Here is a 17951-nt window from a genome sequence, read left to right as displayed (position 1 = left end):
CCCTTTGCGTACAGTCTTTGCCGAGGATGAGAGTGAGATGAGTTAAATGACCGAAAGCCTTAGGCTAGGACATGCCAGTTGCAATAATTTTTTCACTCCATCATCTCACCTTGCAATGTCGCTCTGCCTTATCCAGCCACCAGATGTCTGATGGATAATATAAGTGACAAGGGCAAAACCTCCTCAATGTATGCAGAGGAAAACTTCAGACAGCGAGGACGGGTCTGCTGGCTCCTGACCAGCTGGGTCCTGCCTGTCCCTTCCAAAGCCTGCCTGGCTGGAGCAAAATCCCTCCTTGGACAGGGTATGGTGGGGGATCAGACCTTGGTCCTGCGAGTCCCCAAGTGCTCTGGCCCCGCTCCAGCAGCACACTTAAGCAGACACACAACTTTCAGCACATGTATACTGCCATTGGAGTCACTGGGGCGGTTTGCATGCTTAAAATTGAGTATATGCTTAAGCTGGCTTGGGACCAGAGATTTCAGTGCTTTGTAGGTCCTGTCCTTGCTGGAGCTTAGATAACTAGCTCATGCAACTTGGCGCTTGCTTTTAATGAATTCATAATCGGGCCAAAAGAATTTATCTTCCCAGACTTGGAAGGCTTACAAGGAAACAACTTTTAAGGGGTTTTTTTTGAAATTTTATTATTTTCTAAACATAAAATTTCACGTTTCTCTGTAGTCCTTAAACACATTTTCCTAGTGTTCTTGGAGGAATCTAAAGACTTGGAGTGAGCAATTTCTGAAACGCCCAGAGCCGACGGAAAAGTATCCGGGACGTGCTGCCGGGCCAGGGCAGGACTCGCTGCCCCTGGAGGGGCCAGCCGTGATTTTGTGCCTTCTGGGAAGATGTGGCATTGCACTGGGCTGTCCTTAGGCAGAAGGTTTCTTTCTGGGCAGCCCTGGCACAGACTTGCCTGGTGACCTTGGGAGAGCTACTTAAACCTTGACGTTCCAGCTCTTCTCTGGCACAAGCAATAAAACTCTGGGTATCAGCACTGATAACTCGTTCTGCCTCGGCTGAGGATTTGGCCCTCTAGGTGAATTTTGCCATCTCCTCCATTCCCTGATCTTAGTCGCTCAATTAAGAAGTAGCATGAGCAGTTGTCCAAACCAGTTCCTCCTGTAATGGTGCTGTGTCCTTACGGCAGCCGCCCAGCTGCCCCGAACACAATCATTTCCATCGCTCTGATTTAATACCTGAATCTGTCTCATGCCGTTTGTGAAATACATTAAAATACCAGTAGGGATGCTGTGAATACAGCAGGCTGTGCACATAGTATCAGACAGAACCCTAATGAACTGAATGTTAACACGGCAAGATTTGCTGCAGAAAGTGCCAGAAGGTCATCACTCCTGTTATTCCCTAAGAAAAGCCGGTTACAGCATAGGTGTGTGGCAGCAGATTAGACCACTGACATGGACTCCCCTGCTGTAAATGACTCAGAGACGCTAATTTTGACGGTGCTGAGGAGCGCTACGGGCAGGTATGCGGCTTCGGGCAGGAGCCTGGCGCTGCCATGCACGTGCTGGGCAGGAAAACAGATCGCCTGGCGAGCTCTTCCCAAACACCCGGCGAGTGCCTCGTATTTGCAAGTGAGATTTATTTATCCTGTGCGCAAGTAGTTATTAGACAGTAGCTTGGAGCCGACGTGTACATTATCTCATAGTGAGGTAAGACAAATAAATTACAAGTTAGAGGCCCCGAGTGGGATTAGTGATGCACCTTAGGAAAATATTTGGTTTCTGTTTATATGTCAGCTGGGCTGTGAAATGTTTCATCTGGAAAAGGTGATACGAGACCAGAGAAACAGTTGTTCTTATAATGCGAAAAATATTTCAGTTTCATTCTTAACTGGTTGCTAGTGATGGAAACCAAATTTCACATTTCCGGAGCGTCGATGGCTGCTTTCCTACAGATTCTCTCCTGCAAGCTTTCTCCCAGGCGATAAGAAACTGTCCCTTTATCTCTCCTTGTTTTTGAACGTTGCTCTCACGTTGCTTACAAAGAAGCAATGACCCGAAGCCCAGCAGAAGTCCATGGGAGACCCTGCGTGTGGGGCAGGAGGAGGTGGAGGATGCTCGGGCCGGGTTTGGGGCGGTGTGCCAGGCACATCCCCCCTGCTGCACAGCTCCATCAGGCAGGACTGGGGGGGGGAAGCCTTCGCCCCCCTCTCTGCAGTGGGTTTAAAATGCCATTCAGCAGCGGAGGAAGCATAGCTGCGATGAACTTGGCCTTTCCAAGCATTACACTGTTTCTGTTACACAAGAGTCTCCTATTACAAGTTGAGTGATATATTAGTATATAGCACAGTTCCAATGTTTTTTCAACACTAAGATTTCTTTAATTCAAATGAAACAATCAGAATTAAATTCCTTGGCTCAGACCGTTACCACTAATTCTCAAGCAATATGACAAATCCACGCTTGTGTCTTAAAGTGTAACATAAGATCTTAGTTATCCAGAAAACCCCAATGAGTTGTCAGATCTTTCCTTACTTATGGGTAAATGTGAGCTTTTTATAATCCATTATGCGTCCTTTGTACGTGTATATGTATGCGTGCATTTGCACATGCCACCAGATTGATAATAAGTAAGATAAATCTTGCTGTTTTCTTAAGGGAGGTAATATATTATTCAGGTCCCTCCAGTGGAATTGGCATATTTCTGCCTCTCAACGTGAGCTTGCTAAGACGCAGAGGATGCCTGCAAACCTCTTCCGAAGAGTTAAGAAATGACTTGGCGTATAAACAAATAAGCAAGTAGGGATTGTTCTGTAGTGTCACAGAAATAGCAGATGGAGCCTTCCTGCATCTTATGCAGCTTTTCCCAATGAAGACAATGCAACAAAGGCTTCAGCATCATAACGTCGCAGCTTTTATTCAGATGAGAAGTAAAACAAAATACTCGTCTAAAAAAACCTCCACTGAGATTTAATGGAATTCATTGTGTGTTTAAATTTCCTAGGCATTGCTGAAAATCTCAATAATCATTGTATTGTAAGCCTGACCTAAGTCGTAGATCTTCAGAGAGTGGGAACTTTTACTAGGAGAAAAAAAAGTTACTGGATTTTCTAATTTTAACCCGGGCTGAGAATTATAAGTATGTGAATACTACAGGAGAACAGTTCCAACCTTGCAAGAACTAAAAAGTGCTGAAGATCTTTTGTGAATCCTTTTTTAATGAAATTTCCAGACCTGGAGGTTGAAAGAACATCAGGTGATGTTTTTCTGCGGTGCAGAATGGTACCTGGTAACGCGCACCCACCCCGACTTGTACAGAGCTCTCAGGTTTTCAGGACACTCTACTTTCTGTCAGGATTAAATGTAAAGAAATATTGATCTCAAAGGGGGCGTGGGGCTGATCATAGCATTCCTGATTTTTTTCCAGGCGTTGTGATTCTGCAAAGCTATAAAGAGTTAAAATACGCCAGAATCTTGCTGTTCAAGGGGGGGAAACATTTTTTTCTTGGAAATTATTTTTGTTACAAAGGGGTACTTTGTTTTTAACGTCATAAAAGCATCCAGTTATACTGTAGTTTCCGTCTCTTTTTGCTTTTAGACCACTAAATAAATTGCATCCAGTGTTACCAAAATACACTCATGTTACTTTCCAATGCACCATATTCCATAGGCGGCAGACGAGTCGCACCTTCTCCATGGGTGCACACAGCAGCAGAGCCTGCACAAAGCAAGACAGCAAAGCCCTGGCCTTCGGGTACTGCAAAACCACAGCATAAATTTCCACTGATGACAAAAAAACACAGATTTTTTGCATTTTATCTTTTAAGTCCTGCCTTGGATGGATGTCGCAGCCTGCCTCCGGTTGTTAAACCACTCCGCGTCCTCTTGCTAACCTCGGCACCTCTGGCGAAGGCAGGGGCTCGGGCAGGGCTGCCAGCACCCTGGGTGATGCTGGGGGGCTGGGGGGGCTGCCGGCACCCTCGGTGATGCTGGGGGGTTGGGGGGGCTTGGCTCAGCTTTTGCCAGCCCGGGGCTCAGCGGCAGCACTGCGGTGACACTCGGGTCCCTCGTTTGGTGGCCAGGTGTATTACCAGCGGGCTGGTGTGAAGCTGCAGTTTGGATGGCATACAACAGTCGCAGGGAGCATTCAAGGCAAAGGCAGAGTTTAATATACTTAATCATTTATGTTTTGACCTTCACCTAGACTCGTACTCAGGCACAGAAAGCGGAGAGCTGAAAACGTACTTTGTCAAGGCTCCTTTGGCTGATGCAGTGGTAAAACGGGGCAGCTTTGCTCTGAGGAAAGGCAGATCCTTCAGAAAGGAGAGTAAAAGGTCAGAACTAATCCAAAAGGACAAGCAGTGTATGTCTGTGTGTATATTGGGTTTCACATATGAAATCCAGTCATGATAAATCTGATGGCTTTAGAAACATCTACTTTGATTAATGAAAACATAGTTCCCATAGACCATGGGTTTCATACTTCAAAGTTCTCCTGGATTTAGAACCTTAGGTTTTGCTTATTCATATAACATGCAGGAAACTATTTTTAAATGAATAAGGAGTTTAAAAAAAAAAATAGAAAAGGCAAACGTTTCAACATCGGTGGTACAGATAGACTGGATAATAAGGAGCAAAATTAACAAACAACAGACATTTTATTATGCATTTTACAATAATGTTTACATTCTTTCCTCTATATTTGTTTTTCCTTGAAAAGATTTATGTATTTATAAAAATATCTCACTGCTCCAGCTCTGAAAATTGCAGCCTCGCTCACATTTGAAAGCCTTCAGGATGGCTGTGATCACTGGCCATGTTCCCAATCATCTGAAATGCTTCTCCTGAGCCTGTGGTTAACCCCTTGTGCGGGACCAGAGGAGAACAGTGTCTGTGGGGCGGGGAGGAGGGCGAGGTGCTCCCTAAGGATCTGCCCAGCTGACACCACGGCACCGCTGTGATCCTAAACGCTGCCATCCACCACCTTGGCCACTGTCCGGAGCTGGGCAGCGGCAGCATGTGGCCACTGCTGTGTCGGACACGGGCAACGGCTGGGCAACCTCCTGCCCAACCGCCGCCTTTATCCTTGCCCTGCCGCCGGGCACAGGGGCTCCCTGGTCCACCCCGCCACTGGGCTTGCTCCTCCCAGCAGCTGCGCATTTGCTTAAAACTCATTTAGAAGTAATGACAGAGGAATAAACAGCATTTTTGTTTACCAGTCCTTAGCGCACTGAGGGATGTAGGAACCTCTTGGCCTCGTTTAGCCAAAAGTTCAAAGGGATTTGAAAGCGTTCGTTGCCTGTGGGGTGGGTACCCCGGCTGAAGGCTCCATTAATTAAATGCACTCACAGGATACAGAGCTGGTGAGTAATGTCCTGTTTATAGCAGAACTGGGAGCAATTCTGGAAAAAAAGAAACTCTGTGGGAGGGAAAGACGACAGGGAAAGAGAGTTACTCACAAAGGCTGTAGCTCCTGCCGTGGGTTCCAAGGGCAGTAATTAACACTCGCGCCCTGATTGTACAGCCACAGGCGGAGGTGGGCTGTTGCAGGGTCTGTCCCAGCTCGGGCGGTGTGTGCAGCAGGAGAGGGGCAGGCAGGCAGCGTGAGCCGTGCGGGGCAGCGTCGGCAGAGCACCGGCAGCACGTGCTGCCGAGCATGGGCACATGTTCCAACGCCAGGCACGGGACAGGGCTGGGAGGTGCCACTTCCTCCATGCTGACATGTCCGTGGGTCCCCAGCCGAGCGTGGAGAGCTGCTGCTGGGCGGCATTCCCCCTGGAGTAACAAAGTCGTGGTGTGGAAGCGAATTGGCAAACCCTGTAGGAAAGTTCAACCTTTAATATTTAAACGGGGTATGTTACGATTTGACTCACTACTTCAGGCAAGGAATTTCCATGTGCTGGTTCCTCACCCGCCCATGGGATTCTCACTCCCAGCTGAGGCTTTTCTGGGCAGCGCTGTCACGCTCACGCTGCGGTTACCAGCGCGGCCGGCGCTGAGCGGAGTGGAACTCCCGTCAGAGTCCACTTCTGCTTCCCAGGGGGCCAGAAACGGCAGGGGCTTGGGATGGGCAGCCCCTCCCCTCCCTCCGAGACCATCTTGGGTGCACCCCGGGGTCTGCCGCCCCCGGGGGTCGGACCCCCATCCCTCTCCTGAGAAGGATGGATCTTTTATCAGTTAAAATTGGCAGGTCATTTCCTCTCCTATTTACCCTGTTATATTTGCTCACACTTATGTTGCAATATGCAAGGTGAGGCTCAAAACTGTCAGGCTCTTTAATAGAACCATTACTGTATTTTTGGAGAACGAACTCTTTTTGATTTACTGTTCCTTAGAAGACAGGAAATGGAGCTACTTGATTTCATATTTTAAACAAAGCCGTCCAGAGGTTTAATGAAAAAAATTTCCCCTGGCTTTCAAATTAAAGGGCTATGGTGAAAGATTTAGCTTAGCTATTTTGACTTAGAAAAATAACACGCTAGAAGCATTAAAATATTCTGTAAAAATATTTTTTACTACTAGATTTTTTCAGAGAAGAAAATAAGCTGCTTTGGCTTTCTCAGTCTTGGTTGGTAGGGCTGTGAAATGAAAGGACATTTCCAAGGTCTGGGTTGTTTTTTCTCCTCTGTAGAATTTATTTTCCTTTAGTATTAAAAGCCTCAAAACAATTGCAATGCAAAAGACAAATCCTGCGCTCGTAAGCAATGTAATTTGGTATGAGTAATAACAGAAGCCATTGCCATTAATAAAATGTGATAAACGTTTAGCAGAAAGATGGGGGGCCTGATTCTGCTCCACCCAGCAGCGGCCCGAGTAAAGGGCAGTGCTGGTGGGGAGGCAGATGTCAGTGGAAGAACAGAAGTGGCAGATGGGTATCAGGAGAAAATTAAAGTTTTGATAGGAAAGTCCTGCGTGTGGAGTGGAATTAGCTTGGGGAGTGTTAAGGGCAGTGTAAAGCTAAACACGAAGCACCTTCGGCCTAGATGTTGGAGCCAAGGTTGCTGCTTGTCCCATGCGGTTTGATTTGGGGTTGGGTTTTGGTGGTAGTGCCGTGGGTCTGGGACGGTGCTTGGGCGTCGTACTACAAAGCGGGTGATGGTCTTGATATCCACCCGGTTTCATCTCCAGTAGATAAGGGGAGAGGTTCTGCTCACTTGAAAGCACCATGCGGTGGAATGAAATATTGGCACGGTTTTAAGTCAACAGGATTTTTTTCAGTGATTTAATGAGGTTTCACCAGGATTTCACTAGTAATTGCTTCACTAAAATAAGACCTCATTTGCTTCTTTCCTGAGTTGTTTCTAAATTAATTGCTCCTTTTAGGTGGAACCTGGTTCACTCTCAAAGCTGCCTTAGGGCCGGGGGACAAGAGGGGCTCAGCTTCACACGTCAGGGTCTGATACTGGTGGCTGTCAGTGGGACTTCAGCGTCTGTCAGTACGGGCACGGGGCAGAGCCTGCCTTCTCTCAACCCTTCCGTAATCCCTGCGATCAGCAGGAGCTTTCCCAGCCGCCTTGGTTCTGCACTTACCTTCTGGCTGCGGGTTTGGGGGATTTTGAGAGCAGGACACTCCGCTGGGGTTTATTTGTAAACTTCTCTGCGGCCGATGATGGGGAATTGGATAAGTTATCAACTTGAGATACCGGGATTGAAAAGGGGAGAGAGAGGCAGCCAGAAAAAGATATTACAATGTAATAAATAGCAAAGATGCGGTTAGCTGCTATCGGTGTAAGTTTAATGCCATTAGCTCGTGTGCCGTCGGTAATGACGTATGTAGGGCAGAGCACCCCAAGGCTCCTGGGGAGCAGCCAGCCCATCGGCCTTTTCACACGCTTGGCCAAAGAATTTCCCAAGGTGTAAAGATACCCAGGACTTAATTCTGTCTTGAAAAGAGTTATTTTACTTTGATATGCGCGCTGTCTGCTGAAGCAATGGCAAGAAGAACAGGAAGGTCCGTGACAGTCAGTCTTGTTTTTCCTGAAGCAGTTTTGATTTACGTCAGAGAGGGACAGAGCAGGGACTTTCTGGTAGGAAGGGACCTGCCTGTTCAAGCAAGGTCCCATTTTCTACCCCCACACCCCCAGTAACCTTGGTCACACATCTGCGCGTTCAGCTGTGCGTGGAGCCCCTTTTATCAATGTGTATATTGAAATAAGGAGGGATTTGTGGATTCCACAGCAGCGCGGAGCAGATGATGGTGTGCAGACCTCCTCTGCCCCCGCCGCCTGTTACTCACCCGCGGGGTACAGCGGTGGCTGGTGAATCATAGCGGGATGCCTGGACGTGGATGGAATTGCCAGATGTGTGCTCCTGACACGGAGGAGGAGTGAAAAGGGAGGAAAGATAAAACTAGAGCTTCACCAGCCTTACGGTTTTTTACAAGAAAACTTTCCGTGCAGTTAATCCCTCTAACCTGCATTTGCATTAACACTTGCCACCTCACACGTTGCTGCTAAGAAGTTCTGGCAGCTCTTGGCCCTGATTGCGGAGGTAACACTGCACTTGTCTCCTTTGCTCTCACTCAAGTATCTCAGGAGCCAGAGCCCGGCACTCCACGAAGTTTCTGCCTGTACACATATGCAGGCATCTTGGCAGAGCTTCAAAAGCCATTTGCCTTATTATTCATATGTCTGCTTATAGGAGCAGAAATGCTCCCATTTCTCACTTTCAGAATAAGGGCAGGTACTAGTAAAAAAGAGATTTCTCATCTCTGGCACAACCCTGCAAACCTGTGGGAGCTCATCATCTCCCCGCTGCCACCCTGGGGCTTTGGGATGCAGATTTCAAAGCCCCCCTCCCCGATAGCTCTCCAGGTACGGGAAGAGCCCTGTCAAACCCAACTAAGATTGGTGGGGTCTTGGAGCATGTGCAGAGTGGGGATCTCAGGGTTGCACACAACCACAGAAGGATGACTTGAAAAAAGAAGCTTCGTAAAAAGACAATTTTTGCTTTTCCTCCTGCAGTTAGGATAGCTGGCAATGTGGAAGTGTTGCAGGGACATTGTCAAAATTACTTTGCCTCCTCGCTGCATTTTCTCAAACAAGCTTCAAGAACCCTTGCTTTAAAACAAATTAGTAGACTGGAGTAACCTTACACATCCAAAGACCCATTAGAAGTTGAAATATTTGGTCATTCCTCCTCTCAGTTTAAACTGGGATTCATCCAGAGTTCAAGTGCATGTATCACATAAGAGCCACGGTCCCATTTTGTAGAGGTCCATTTTAGTGTTGATGGTTTTCTAGTGCCAGGAATCTACTCTGCAGCCAGGCAAAGAGATAAATCAAAGTTGTGCGCGCTGATGAAATTCAGGAGCCAGAAGTCACCATTGCAGCCCATATAAATCCCTGAATGCCAGCCCCGGTGCTTTAGTCCATGCCATTAGAGTTCAAAATTATCTGCCCCTCTTTGCTGATGTATGGATTAACCGGCTGCCCGAGTGTTTACTAACGGTTATCACCCGGTACTTTGGACGTTATCAGAGGAAGGGACGCCTGCCGCGGGGCTTGGTCTCTCACCCTTTCTATTACCACCTGTCAGTGGCAGGGAGTGTGCTGTGAAGCTGTACAGTCACAGACTACAAGTGTAGATAGTTTCTGACGGCTGATCAAAGGGGAAAACCAAAAGCCTGATAACAAGGACGTGTTTCATGTACTTTTAACTCTGAGAAACGTTGGCATTTGCATTTTTTCCCCTCGGTAGGCTGGCAGAAACCAGGCACAATAAACGCTGCGTATTCAGTTACCTAATAGTTGAATAAATGGTATGTGCTTGAAGCAACAAAGCATAACTGTAATCTTGTTCCAAGTGGGAATGATTTAAGTAAGCCTTTGCAGAAGACTTGCTGTATAATAAAGTAGAATAATTTTAATTTGTACTTTGAAGTGATCTTGAATTCAGAATCTAATCTCTGCGTTCAGCACAACACCATACCCTGCTGTGAATGAGGTAATAACTGCAAGTTAAAGAATTATTTTAAGTATCTTTTGTAGGTACGTGCACTCCGTCACAAAAGCTAGCGTCTTCAGTGAGACACTGGTGATGAAAGGGTCTCTGTTCACTCACGTTTGACCTAACATTTCACAGTGCAGGAACGGAGAAAACCCACAGATACCCCGGGCTGAAGGAAGGGCACGCTTTTTTCCTCCAGGAGACATGCATCAAACACACGGCTGAAAGCAAGCCGTCCTTTCCTCGCCGGGCTGCTGCACTGTTGCACTGCCCTGCCGCAGAGAAGGGATTTTAGCTGAAGTTTGTGCCCACTAGCAAAGTCAAAATGGTTTGACTGTTTCCATCATCCGAGATGAGAAGGGGGAAGGCGGGTGCCCAACAGCAGCCTGGTGAAAGATCAACTTCAAAAGTAATTTCTAGTTTGTGTACTTAGTAACATACACACAGCTTTTTAATGTTACACGTCATTTTACGTCAGCATCATTACGCTGCTTTCCTGACTCTCACTACTGTGAGAGCAGAATCGAGTCTGTATTTTTAATTTAACCTTTTTGTTTACAACCACTTGGGCAAAGTTGTTCGGTACTCAGGGCTCTGCTGTTAACACCGACATTTTAACTAATGTGCCACAATTAGCTTTTCAGAAACTCCAAAGGCAAGGGCTTCTTTCTTTCCAGTGCAATAAATAACACGTATGGAAGTGGTTTGGTCCCAGAGTCTCCCAAACATCTCCCGTTTGTTTGTTGAAGGTGCCTTCGACCGGAGCGTGACCTTGCTGGAGGTGTGTGGGAGCTGGCCCGAGAACTTCGGTCTCCGCCACATGTCTTCCATGGAGCACACTGAAGAGGGCCTTCGGGAGCGCCTGGCCGATGCGATGTGCGAATCTCCCAGCAGGGACATAGTGGGATCAGGAACAGGTACAAAGAAGAGGTGTGATCAGAGATCACGTACATCTCACCCAATGGTGATTTTTATTTTTTTTTTTAAGTTTTGCTTTTCCTTTTCTCTGTACGCTCCCTCTCTGATTAATTAACTTTTACGGGGATCTTGGTTAGTGTAAGAGAAGTCATTTATAAAAAGAAATTAGTAGTAGACCACATAAACACAGCCTGAAAAGCATAAAGTAACTTGAAGAAAAATACTGGTGCTTGAAGCTTCCTTATCATACAGCTGTGATGAGGGCTCTCCTCCCTCCCCTGCCAGCTGGGGAGAATCTGAGCCTCTGTGCAGACTGCTGCCCTTGCCCACCCTGCTCCAAACAATGTCATAATCACACACATCCTCATTTTGTGTCCTGAATAGAGCCACTGCAAAGCGCTGGTTCTGTAATCCAAATTAATCCATCTTCATCAGTGTCCATTATATTGATAAATTACATCATCTGTTTAAGTAAATGGAACGGCACGTCCGAGATTATGCTGCTCAGAAGGGCCCAGTGGCAGGAGATGCTCAGAAATGCTGAAGTGCAGTTATTGCGGTTTTATTGTCTCCATTAATTTTGACTTGTTTTAAAAAATGTCCTCTAGTGAAAGGACTAGGCCCATCTTTGATCCGTGCACCTTTTGTGTTGTGACCAGCAGCTAATAGCAATGGTGGCTTCTAACATCAGCTGCCAGCTCGCTTGTCACTCTTCTGGCAGCTTGCCTGGGAATGGAAAAGAGGACAACCTCTAGCAGAAATTTATGGGAACGCCAACCCATGGACATTACAGGAAAGCTGTGTGGAGCAGAAGCTGTCTCTTCCTTCTGCTGTCACCTTCATGTATTGCCCAGAGCCTCGTGCTGCTCCGAGCTCTCCCTGCTCCCGCGGAAGGCTCAGGGGCTCTCCCATCAGGGCTTGGCCATCTTTGCAGGTGGGTGGCTATTGAGCACGTAGCCCACGGCAGGTCACCAAACCACTGCTGCCTCCCACAGCCAGGAGGATGATGCAAAGAAGCAGGATTGAAGCCCTGGTACCGGTACAGACAGCAGTAGCCAAGGTGCTGAGTGGTGCAGAAGCACCTTCGTAGCCCACCTTGTCACCTTTCAAACTGTCTTCCCTCTGATTTCCATCTTGAAAAAGGTGGAGGCAAGGGATTGTTTAAGATTTGGTATAAACAGAAACACTTAAGTATGGGTCTCAGTTACAGATCTGGGGCAAATTCTCACCAGCTTGTTGCCTCGGATGTGGCACTTAATGTGTCTGTGACCCCAGTGCTCCGTCACGGCAGCGAGGGTAGAGCTGCCTCAGACTGCTGGTGCGGAGTTCCATCAGCTCAGGGCTGGGAAGGTGGAAAAACAGGCTGTGAGAATAGGCAAAGGCACGTATTTCATCACTGATTGACCCATACTGTGATCAGCCTGAACTTTGGGATGGTATCCGCTTCCGATAAGGGTTCAGCTCCCCTCAGGCTGTGTACATTAGGGGAAAGGTGAGGGGGATACTTCCCCTGAAAGCTGGAGCCATCTGGACATGCCAAATTAAGGTGACTGCCTGCCCCAGAGACTTGATGTTATGTTATATTGTAAACCGAGAGCTTTGCCATAGACAGAGGTCCGTGTTTTCCTTCCATTTTCACCAAACCCAGCTGATAGCAGTGAGTGCCAGTGTCTCTGGCATAAGATCAGGCTCACAGTGCTGCAGGTGTAAAGACAGAAAGGAACTGTTTATAGAGATGCCATCACTGAGCTAAAATTAATCCGAAGAGATTTCTCCCTGCTTTTACTCCAGACACATAAATCTTCATAACAAGCGTAAGATAGATGCCATCTCAAAGCAGCAAATGTAAGCAGCAATAGCGAGTAACATGAGCACTGACCCAACTCACCCCATCCCACCACCCTCCTCTCGCTGTTGTTACGCTCTGTGTTTTCCTGCCTCTCGTGGGATTCTCTCTGCCACTAACACACTTGATTCTCGGGATTTGGGCACGTGGTGACTCAGTGCAGCAGAGTGGACCTAGCGATAAGGCTGTGAACTCCCATGCCCTTGCTGCTTCCAGCCCCCAGTGGCTCCTGAGCTGTTCTCAGCAGATGGCCAGAAGTTCTCTCCTGCTCGGATGATACCTGGAGAAGTGCACTTGCCTGGGGAGGCGGCTATGCAGCACGCGTGGCTGCACGGGCTGTGGAGCACAGGAAAGTGCTGGCATCTGTCTGCTGGTTAATTAATGGGGAAAGATGCGTTTGGAGGTACATTACCCTTGCTACAAAGAAGCAGTGTCTCTGTTGGCTCATAACAAGTAGGATAGTTTTTACTTCCCCCAGAACCACTTAGATCTTAACAAACCTAGGCTGAACCGAATTATCTTTGGAAAACATTCACTTTTCTTCCTCGGATTCTCTGCTGCCCGCTCACCTCAATGAAACGATAGCAAAGAGTTCAGCAGAGGAGGCCACCGTAAATTTGCTTGTTGGTAGTTGATTTATATGTTGGTACTGGTTCCAAAGACAGTATTTATATTTCTGCATTGGATCCAAAATTATGGAAGTTGTAAACCTCCCTCTAATAATCCTAAAATTACTTCTTTAAAATTATGCATGCCTTAATGTTATGCATGCTTTTAACCCCTGCCTGTGCTCCTTGGGTCCTCTTCAGTCCTTAAATATATTTTGCAGAGATGTAATGAAACTTGCAAAGGCTTATTTGAACTGAAACCATGAATTAATGACAGTTTCTCACTCTGAATACGAAGATACGTGCCTGTGCAGTGCTTGGGTCTGCTGCGTGGGCAAAGACAAAATGGGCAGTAGGGTGGACAGTGAGGCTCTATCAAGTGCTCAGCTGGTCCTGACATGCACTTAATGGCAAGAGATAAATAGATTCTTTTAATGCCTTAACTGTTAGGACATAGCTGACACGTAGATTTATATAGTAATCAGGGCTGATACGCTGCAGCAGCGTGGGGGGAAACACATGCTGGTACAGAGACCGCTTTGGGGAATAGATACTCGCCCTGTCTGTCTGTCCTACCTGTCCCCTTGCACTGCGGAGCAGGGCTGGCAACGCCTCGCTGGTTCAGCGGTCCTGGCTACTGGCAGAGGCAGAAATGACCCAAAGATGGGTTACATGGGAAACATCGAACTGGGGGATGCTAAAAACATGAGGAATAATCTGGCGTTTGCAAGGAAGGGGAGTTAGATGGCCTGATGGGTCTTTTCCACCTCTGACTCCAGCTAGTTGCCAAGGGGCTGTCAGACAGCGGATGGGAGAAGAACCAGGTCTGGAAAATGACCCCCCCAAAAATCTACTTTCCTTGTGACCTAAATGATAACTCCAGTCATCCAGCTAGTTGACTTGATTGGGAAACCAGCTTTTCTCCTTGTTATCCAATTATCCAGACGACCCGTGTCTATCTCAAGTGGAGGCTGCTGTACATAAGCTGTCAGCCTAGATACACATTTCATTCCAAAGAAGTCGTAAATTGGCAAAGATGCAAAAAGATGTTTTTGCTGTTTCAGTTTCTGTCAAGCTCTCACTGAAAAAAAAAAAATGAGGGTCTACTCACAAAATGTTAGTGGTCAGTGACCTCTTTTGCTTGCACAGCTTTGCTTTCAAGCAGCTACAGTATTTACATTTGCAGTGTAGTTTCTGAGTATGTGCTGGAGCTTCATATTGCATGCTCGAAAAAAATACGACAGTATTGTGATTTATGAAACTGTGCTTCCAGGAGACAAATATCCCTGACAATATTCCACACAAACTGGACATGCAGAAACTGCCAGCCCAGGCTGGAAATCTTCCCCTCCAGAAGTACTGTAATCAGTAAATCCTCTGATTTATGTATTCCTTCAACAAGTACATTTCTTATGTTTTCAAATGCCTTTTGGTCATTTCTAGGGATAATATTGAAAATTAGTCTACAATAGGGGTCCAAGCCTTTACAGTCTACTTTCTGAAATACATCCTTGGAAGACTATTTCTGTGGCTGTCCCCATGCCATGGGAGTTAAGGATGCTGAAGCCCAGGAGACAGCTTCCCCTTGTGTTCTCAGCCCGTTCGCTCTGGGCTGAGGATGGCATCCACAGCCGTGATGCTGATGTGGGTATGGATTCTTCCTACAGCAGTCTAGCATGTTCCGTGTACATCCCAGGGACACACGTTTGCTAGTCAGGTCGACTTAAGATGTAGGCTGGCCTGAAAAAAAAACAGTGGGTCAGTCAGTCCCAGGCAGGGGACACGAACCCCAGGACAGCAGCAGTGAGCGTGGAATGGAGTGGCTCTGCCTCTGGAGCACCGGGGGGAAGATACTCTCAATCTTGGGGAGTTTGTCCCATCTTCTCCTCCCTCCTTTGACCTGGGTGAAGGGTTTAGCTGGATGTTAAGTCTAGGCACATCTTCAGGCTTGACTTTCATGTGATTTACCAAATCAAAGCCCATCCTCTACATTTTCTCGGGTGTATTACTGTAAAGCACATAGCACAGTGACAGAAGGGTAGATTTATTCTTTGGGAGACACAACAGACAGGTTTCCAAGGGAGACTTGTCAATATATAAAATAAGTAAGTATTTATCACTGCTCAGGTTATTTTGTCAGGATAGGCAACACTACAAACTTCAGTGATAAATGTGCAGCTGCCACCATCAGACCCCTGGTTTTTTCTGCCGCTGGGGTCGGGGCAGCTGTGGAGGTGCAGGATGGGGCTTATTGTGTGTGCAGTGTGCGATCCCAGTCCGTGCCTGGCTGCTGCGTCCTCAGTTGCAATCTGTTGGGCTGCCTGAATGTTGTACTTATATTCACATCTAATTTATTTTGACAAAGCATACCCAAATCCACATTGCTGCAGCATTTTACAAGTGGTGGAACTGTTCTGTGGACACACTAGAGCAGAACTGCTTTTTGTGGGCATGTATCCTTTGCTTTTTTTAATTCATCGTGAAATTTAGAACCATACAATGGCTTGGTTTACACTGCAATTTGTGGAGCAAAATGACGTTTTTCTCTATCTAGCCTGTCTGAGGAATACATATGAACTTGCAGTGGGAGCCTGTATTAAAAACTGCAGAGCACCCCCCAAATTTGGCATCTCAGAACCAGCACTGTAGGTCTGAACAGGGAAGGATGCGAGTATGGCACCATCAGGGTCAATACTAACCCACAAGATTTGAAGAATTTAAAAACAAGGTGTTTAAAGCCCATTAAAAAGTTTCAGTTTAAAAAAAAATTAAAAAGTAAAAAAGGCTCATTTTCTTCCAAAACTCCAAGTCTGTCGACTCCCGCCCATGGAAAGGTGCAGCAGTGAGGTGCAAACGCCACACCGCACCCTGTGCCTGCCCATTGGAAGAAACTATCTGGATTCCTTCCAAATTTCATGAACAAATTCATAATGCGATGAAGAAAGCTCATATGTTGAAGCAAACTCTTTAACCTGATTAATGGGATGTAAGTAAGTGGAGCTAATTAGACGTGCTGTTAGGGAATAGCCTTTGCAAAACCCGGGATCAGTGCTCAGGGCGGTTGGGATCCTGGTCCCCAGCCAAAGCCATGTGGTTACACCAGCCTGAGCCTCTCTGGGGTCTTGACACCTTCGAGGTTCGCAGGGGGTTGTTTTTGAAATCTTTACGTGAAATTTGTGGTTTGGAGAGATGAAGGCACACACTTTTGGGTGTGCCTGGCTGCATGGGGAGCATGCTCTGCCGCCGGAGGGGGGAGAGGGAACCGCTGCCCCCTGATCCCCTGCAAGGAGCATCCTTCCTGGGTTTCTTCAAAAAGAGAAAATGCCTGTGGTCACAAACTGTGTTCAGAGGTGAGCAGCCACCTGGACGTAGATGTTCCTGTACCTTTAGTGTCAGGAGCAGGATTACCCTTGTATAGAGTCAGAGCTTCAATGGGTACCTTGCCATCCCTCCCTTTCTTCTTACTTTCTTTTCTTTCCTTGCTCTTCCTTTTAATTTTTACAAAACAATTTTTCCCTTCCCTCTCCTCAGTTGGTCATAATCCCAACTTGGATATAGGAACACAGGAACACAGACCAATTGATTTTCCCTCTGAAGAGCATTTCTGCAAAGAGATTTCTGCATAGGTTCAATGCAAAATCAGCTTGGGCAGCAAACACACTGGTGTATCAGATAACGTTGATGCTAAAAGCAGCCTTTGAACTTTCAGAATATTCATCCTGGGGTCAGAGATTAAATTACCCCCTCAAAGAAGTCTTAAGAGCTCAATACAGTTCTTCCGACAAAAGATTTATTCGGACGAGCCTCGTTTAAAAGAAATGAAAATTCAGGGCTCCTTAGGAGCCACCATTTTTGAACTGTAGGGTAAGAAGAGCAGCATTTGCATTGCACACATTTTAACACCGTTTTCTTTGTTATTTCTCACGTGCAACACACAACGACAGCGACAGCGCTATGGCGCTTCGCTATGGCGCTTCGTGCTCTCCTGCCCCGTCCCCAGCCCTGCCAGGGCCAGCAAGGGCACCTGTCACTTCCCAACCATTTCCCAGCTTGCCACCAGCCCCGGGAGTTTTTAGGGGAATTTCTTCCAGGTCGGACGGTGAGGGGGTGAGGGGCTGGCTGCTGATACACAGACATGCCTGGTGTGGCTTTAGGTGGCTGTGTTTGTGGAGGAAGCCCGCTGCTGGTTCCAAAGGGAGCGCACGGACCGCCAGGCAGTTCTGCCTTTCTGCCATTTGATAACAAGTTGATAACTGTGTTTGCTTACTATCAGGTGTGGTGTGGGGAGATTCCTTTTCTTTTTCTTACCATTAAATCAAGGCGTTTTTTTAAGAAATATTTTATTTTTGATACAGACACAGCCGGTGAAGTAGCAGTAAAAAACATCACCGCAAAGAGGCACATGGCTTTGAAATGTTTTGGTATGTAACATAACTGTGTTGTTATCAGGTCTTAACTTTTGCACAAAGACTATTTCTCCTTGTTCTAAAAGCAAACCCTCTGTCAGCTTTGAAAGGATTATGTACATAACGTGGCCATAGGGGAACAAAACAAAAAATATCTAAGTGTCTCAAATAATTTCACAAATAACATTGTTCTATCTCCCTCCTTAAATGAACAAGAGTTTCTTTGATATTTTTTTTTAAGTCAAATTTAGGATTCTGCTGT

The 17951-nt window shown here is 46.7% G+C and overlaps 1 protein-coding gene across 8 annotated transcripts in view; it reads left to right on the top strand.

Annotated features, from left to right (window-relative positions):
- Window positions 1-17951, top strand: part of BCAS3 (BCAS3 microtubule associated cell migration factor) — a 369883-nt gene that overhangs the window by 335597 nt on the left and 16335 nt on the right. For 3 of the 8 annotated variants that reach the window (XM_040618651.1, XM_040618660.1, XM_040618669.1), the window contains 2 exons: window positions 10661-10828; window positions 17639-17704. In XM_040618651.1, the coding sequence (XP_040474585.1) occupies window positions 10661-10828; window positions 17639-17704 (234 nt within the window). Of the gene's footprint in view, window positions 1-10660; window positions 10876-17638; window positions 17705-17951 lie in introns of all 8 variants that reach the window. The other 5 variants (XM_040618679.1, XM_040618687.1, XM_040618705.1 and 2 more) reach the window with 4 other exon arrangements.

This window comes from Falco naumanni, chromosome 1 (assembly GCF_017639655.2).
Source record: "Falco naumanni isolate bFalNau1 chromosome 1, bFalNau1.pat, whole genome shotgun sequence".
NCBI classification, from domain to species: domain Eukaryota; kingdom Metazoa; phylum Chordata; class Aves; order Falconiformes; family Falconidae; genus Falco; species Falco naumanni.
Note: the sequence above shows the minus strand (reverse complement) of the source record. Positions and strands in the feature narration are given on the sequence as shown.